Here is a 5,995-nt window from a genome sequence, read left to right on the forward strand (position 1 = left end):
TTTTTGCTACTTTGAGGGCGACGGGTAGAAAGAGTCAGAATGCATTTGGTTTATTTTATTTATTTTGATTTGGATAAGACCAGTGTTAAGCAATGCGGGATAATGTGGATTTTAGTTGACCGGCGAAAGGCCAAGGCAAAATGTATGTACTCCCAATTATCAGTCGACAACATATAATATGCACATGTGTATCCAAAACTAGTATGAATGAAGTGTGAATTATATGTTACGACTATAGTATGAATATTTTGGCTACTAAATGTATAATTGGTTGTGGTAAATTTCAATTTGAAAATGCTTCTATCAATGTGTTTATCTTGAATTGGATTGGGCCAGGTTGACACCGACAACATCACAATGTAAGGTTTGTGTTAGCATTTTCATTCAAATATAAAATCATTATTATATTCTTAATTAATGCAGTTTGTAATTACTTGAACACGCAACCAATCAATAATTTTTTACTTTTACCTCTGGAGAGTCAATAAACAGCGTAAGACATTCTTATGGATTATTGCATGTATATCATATTATAATTAACATGTATGTTTTGTACAGAATCATATACCATCTAACGTTTGTTCTTGTCAAACCACAACTCTTGTATTTTGGCATAACCAAGTCCAACATAGTTCTTCTTTGCAAATACATCCACAACTCAAACTTAACATCCCATTTTCTTATAGTCAGCATTTGAGTCATTATGAGGCTCATTTGATGCTGCTAATTCAATCGGTGACTTGGTGGCATATTCATACATGCAAGCAAGGAGATGTACCGGTTGCCCGCAACACACATGCATATAATTATGGTATATTTTTATTTTTTTTGAAACGCGGTCCCTTAGGGCCCGATTCATTAAATAAGCTCGAAGAGAATTGCCCGGTTAATAAACGGAAAACCGGGCGAAAACCGTCACAACTAGCCCACAGAAACAAGGCACACATGGCGACCTGGCAACCCACACAAGAACGCACACACGCCGCCGAGGGGAAGCGTCGAGGCTTGCGTCGGCCGATGCCAAACAATCAACCACACGCGCCGGCGACCAGGCAGCTTCGACTCTGTCGACGAGCATTGCAGGAGAAAAGCGTTGGGCTTGCGCCGAGCCAGCGCCAGAGCGGCGACTCCTCGAACACGCCGGAAGAGACCGACTACCAAGAACCATCAGCAAACCTGACTCCGCCCGAAGCCGCCATCGTTGCCACAAACAGGAAGCCGCGCAACATCCGCATTGCCAGACGGGCACCTGCCGACCACAATGCCACGAGCGTCCAGCCCATGAAGCACGCAACCGGGATCCGAAGCTCTTCAAGGCGACGCCCCAAAGAGGGAAGCGACGATGTCGACGCCGTCACCCGACCCAACCGGGCCTTAGGCTTTCACCCGAAGAGCAAGATCCGAGGGTGTAAGAGGATGCCGGACTCCACAACGACGCCTCCAAGGAGGTTAAACGACGTCCACAGACGCCGACGCCGCCGGCCGGCAAGACCAGCCAAGCTTTCGCCCAGAGTATCCCCAACACCACCAACACCCTCACGCACTGCACCTTCGCTGACCCGCCCACCTCTCGCAGTGCCACCGCGCTAGCAGCACCAGAGAGCCACCAAGCACTTCGCCTACCCGCCGGTCAAGAAGACGCAGACGGGCCAGATCCGGCCGATCTGGCATCCCACCAACGCAGCGCCGAACAGGAGCCACCCGAGGCCAGCACGCCACTGGCCCGACCAGGGACGCGCCCCACAAGGCAGGTGAGGGGGGCGAGCCCGCCCCGACCGCCGGAGAGGAGCAGCTGACCGAAGAATAGCCGCCCGTCCACGACGCAACCTGCGACCGCCACCCGCGAGAGCCGCTGCCAGGGAGCCGTCCCATCGGAGAAGAAGCCCGGAGGTCCACCGGCGACACAGCCGAAGCCCTCGAGCGGATCCAACTCTCGACGCAGAAAGGGGATCGAGCCTCCCCACCCCGAGATCCCGCGGCCTGGCGAGAGGAAGTCGACCCCACCGCCGCCGTCCGCCGCCCGGGCTTAGCCTGGCGGCCTCCTCCGGCGACGGCGAGGGGAGGAAGGGGGGGCGGGAGGGCGGCCCGGCGGCGCGGGCCGGGATCCGCCCGTGTCGCCTCAGCCGAGACGACGCGGGGGCAACTCTGGGTGACTGTATAATTATGGTATATCGATCACATGTTTGTATTCGAAACATAAGTTTGTGGCGTTTTATGCACAAAAAGAAGTGGCGTCGATCATCATGATGATGAGTCATCGTGTATAGTATGGTGCTTGAGTTGGGTTCTTAATTTCCATATATGCAAAGTTTGGACTTAACTGAATTTAAATAGTGTATTTTGTGTTAGTTGACATGAAAAGTTTGGGAAGCACTTTGAAAGTCCATGTAAAACAGTAGGGATGCACAATGAATACATCCTCTGAAATGATAAACCCGATTATGTACAACCAAGTGGAGGCGCCCTATATATTCCAAATACATCCGACTCTCTTAAAGTACTGTAATTTTGTTGGAAAATATCATGAATATATCAAGCTATATGATGTACATCTCAAAGTTTTGATGAAAAGAATGTGACGTATTGTCATGTTTTCACCAGTGTGAAGATCTGGGCTATTGGTGCTTTATGTATAGTGACACCTGTACTGAGAGACCACTACAATTAACTAAATGAAATCAGGGATATCTCACTAGTTAAAGAAAAGAGAATAAGGAAAAGAAACCGGGATTTGGTCGCGAGGTAGCAGAACGGTCCGACTACGATGCCAATACCAGCAAAGCTCCGACGCACAAGATGAACGGTGGAACAGAACCGTGGCAGCAGCAGCAAACGAACAAAAGTGCGGCCACAACGGGTCCTGATCAATGTTTGGTGGCATGTCTGGAAAGAAATAAGCAAAAGAGTTTTCAAGGGCAGGCTACTCGAATAAACATTAGTGCCTTTCATGGCATAAAGGAAAAAAATATTTTGACGCGGCGGATGGCTTTGACGCGGATCCGGTTTGCCTGCTCCCTCCCCATGCTCTCGTCCGTGCTCCCACTATATCCTACGGATGTTTTCTTTTCTTTTTCCTTGCTTGCATGTATGAGTATGCCACCAAGCCATCTTTCTTGAAAAAGGAACAAGGAAAAACCATTGCAGCTCACTCAAAATATCTGTACAAGTAGATCTAAATCTCACAAAAGGTTAGCATAAAATTGAAACAACAGTAACTCATAAAAGGTTGCTCTTGCTTCATTTCCCAACAAATAGATAACCTCACCCAACTTTCACAGCCTAACAGATTGTTTGGAACTTGTACACCATAGTATGAATCATATGTTGGAAACTATATGCAAAATACATGGTGCAACCAAACCTTGTGTGATTAACATTATTTGCTACAGCCTCTTTGGTTGTAGGATGAAATCATTTTCTGGACAATTAGAAAGGGCATCATCATATCACAAAGCGTTGAATGCACTATATAGACCACTTTAATATGCTCGAGGCTCATACAAGTCATCGAGAAAAGAATATTAACCTCCATATGCCATGCTACTACTACCTAATATGGCGAGACAGCTGAGTATGCTGGCCTCAAATGAATTGTAATTGTCCTCATGCAATACCTATATTCCATTTCTCTGCAACAGTACACTACTTATATTACATTGTAAACAACATTATATCCATCTATGCTCCAGGGAAAATCTGCTTCTGCGCTACCAGTCAATATTTCAATTCAGCTGAATTGCCTAATTGCCGCAGGTTCAACCCCAGTGGTGTCCATATAAAGAACCTTCTAATTTAAGCACCTTCAGCTTTCTTCTTTATTTTGAGAGCAGCTCTGACGACATTCCCCCTTGTGATCATCCCAACCTAGTTCAGGATAGAAATTTCGTTTTAAGAAGCCAAGCTAAAGAGAGAAAAGGAGAGTCATAGATTCATCCACTCACCAAATTTCCCGTGCTATCAACAACAGGCAATCTGTGGTATTTGGTTTCAAGCAGCAACCTGTTGAACAATAAAAAGAACACCACTCTCAGTACTAATAAGTCGGTAGATTTAGCCCTGGGGATTCACACGGATTAGTTGAAAATACCTTGCAGCAGCGTCGAGGTTAGTTGTTTCACGCACCACAAGAGGTGAAGGAGTCATAACATCACCGATAACTTTGCCACTGGTTTTGCTCAAGAGTCTCTGGATCTCGCGAAATGTCTGCAGACAAGTGATTAGGAAGGAGTCTGTAAGTTACTGAACCGAGAACATTGAGTGGGAGCACACAATGAAAAATTAACTTATGTATCCCGGGGCCCTGGATTAATTGTAAAAATGGTCTCCTGCAAGGTGACCCGCTATCCCCCTACCTATTCATAATCGTCGCCAATCTGCTACAGCGCTTAATCTTACAGGCATTCTCTCCCAACCAGCTCGGCCACCCGATCTACACGGATCGCCCTCCTACTGTTCTCCAGTACGCTGACGACACACTAATCATTGCCCTTGCCTCTTCGCAAGCCGTGAACACCCTCAAAGATATCCTAGACAAGTTCGCCCTGGCTACTGGTCTTAACATCAACTTCCACAAAACTACCTTTGTTTCCATCAACACGGATACCATCACTAGCCAAAACATCGCCTCCACCTTCGGCTGTGACCTATCCTCCTTCCCCCAAATTTATCTAGGCCTACCCCTATCCCATACGCGCCTGCCTTCCTCTACTTTTGAACCTATCATCCAACGTTTCCTGAAGTACCTCTCCGGTTGGGCGGCTAAACTACTCTCTTGCGGCGCTAGACTAACGCTTATCTCCTCTACTCTCGACGCCCTTGCCACTCACTTCATGTCCGTTTTTAGGCTACCCAAGAAGATCATCAAAAGGTTAGACGCTATCCGTAGATCCTTCTTCTGGGCCACGAAACATGCTCGGGGGCCAAGTGCCTTATCGCTTGGAAAAATGTATGCACACCCAAAACTGCTGGGGGTCTAGGCCTCAAAAGCCTGCTTCTCCAAAACAACTGCCTCATGAAATTTGCCTCCAAGCTTCTCCAAAAACAAGACTTACCTTGGGTTAACTGGTTTTTCCAACACTACTCTCTTGACTTCGAAAACAAACCTCACAACCCCTCATACCTATGGAGAATCATAAACGAACAGCTCCGCCCCCTCCACAAAATCTCTTTTGTCCTTACCAACAATGGCACCTCCACCTTCTGGCTAGACGCTTGGCTGCTCCCGACTCCGCTGGCAGACACCTACCTTTTCTCCCACTCCACCTCAACCTCAGTCCTGGTATCACATGTCATGCAGAATGGCTTACTCGCTACTCTGCGGAACCGCCTAATCGATGTTGCTTCTGTAGAGCTTGCGTCGGTTTTGTCTTTGTTGCAGGATGTTGCCACCAACGACGCGTCTGATGACAGGTTCCTCACCCACGGCTCACCGTTCTCTTCAAGGTGCGCCTACTCGCTGCTCTCCTCCGACCATGAGATCGATCTCAACACAAGGTACATCTGGAGCTCCAAGGCACTGATCAAGGTCAAGATCTTCGGCTGGCTTCTCTGTCGTGATCGATTGAGCACGATGGTGAACTTACATCGCAAGACCATCTCCTCTCATTCAGACTGTCCGCGCTGCGACTTCACTCATGAGGCCGTGACGCACCTCACCCTCCTTTGCCCATGCGCGGCACAGGTGTGGTCCCTCTTGGGGCTGCAACCACCTCCCTCCATCGACTTCCTGTGGACTACTACGACACCGGTCGGCCTCGACATCAACATTTGGCCCACCGTCGCTCTCGTCATCCTCTGGAAGCTATGGGACTCCAGGAATGCTCGTGTCTTTCGAAACAAGCTACACTCACCCCTAGATACTCTTTATTTCAGACTTTACGCGTTGGGCCTTCAGATTTAAGGACCCCGTCAATAGCGAGGCTGCCGTGTCTTGGTGCCTATACCTCTCCTCTCATTGTAATCCGTGATGAAACTTGCCCTTTGGGCCTTTGAGTAA

The 5,995-nt window shown here is 48.1% G+C and overlaps 1 protein-coding gene across 1 annotated transcript in view; it reads right to left on the minus strand.

Annotated features, from left to right (window-relative positions):
* Positions 1-3,446: 3,446 nt before the first annotated feature.
* The window catches only part of LOC123111492 (CBS domain-containing protein CBSX1, chloroplastic), a 5,519-nt gene continuing 2,970 nt past the window's right edge, over positions 3,447-5,995 (minus strand). Inside the window, exons 6-8 of the mRNA XM_044532297.1 lie at positions 4,088-4,203; positions 3,942-3,999; positions 3,447-3,864 (exon numbers count right to left, since the gene is read on the minus strand). Coding sequence (XP_044388232.1) covers positions 3,793-3,864; positions 3,942-3,999; positions 4,088-4,203 — 246 coding nt within the window. The 3' untranslated portion in view covers positions 3,447-3,792. The remainder of the gene's footprint in view (positions 3,865-3,941; positions 4,000-4,087; positions 4,204-5,995) is intronic.

Source organism: Triticum aestivum, chromosome 5B (genome assembly GCF_018294505.1).
Source record: "Triticum aestivum cultivar Chinese Spring chromosome 5B, IWGSC CS RefSeq v2.1, whole genome shotgun sequence".
NCBI classification, from domain to species: Eukaryota; Viridiplantae; Streptophyta; class Magnoliopsida; order Poales; family Poaceae; genus Triticum; species Triticum aestivum.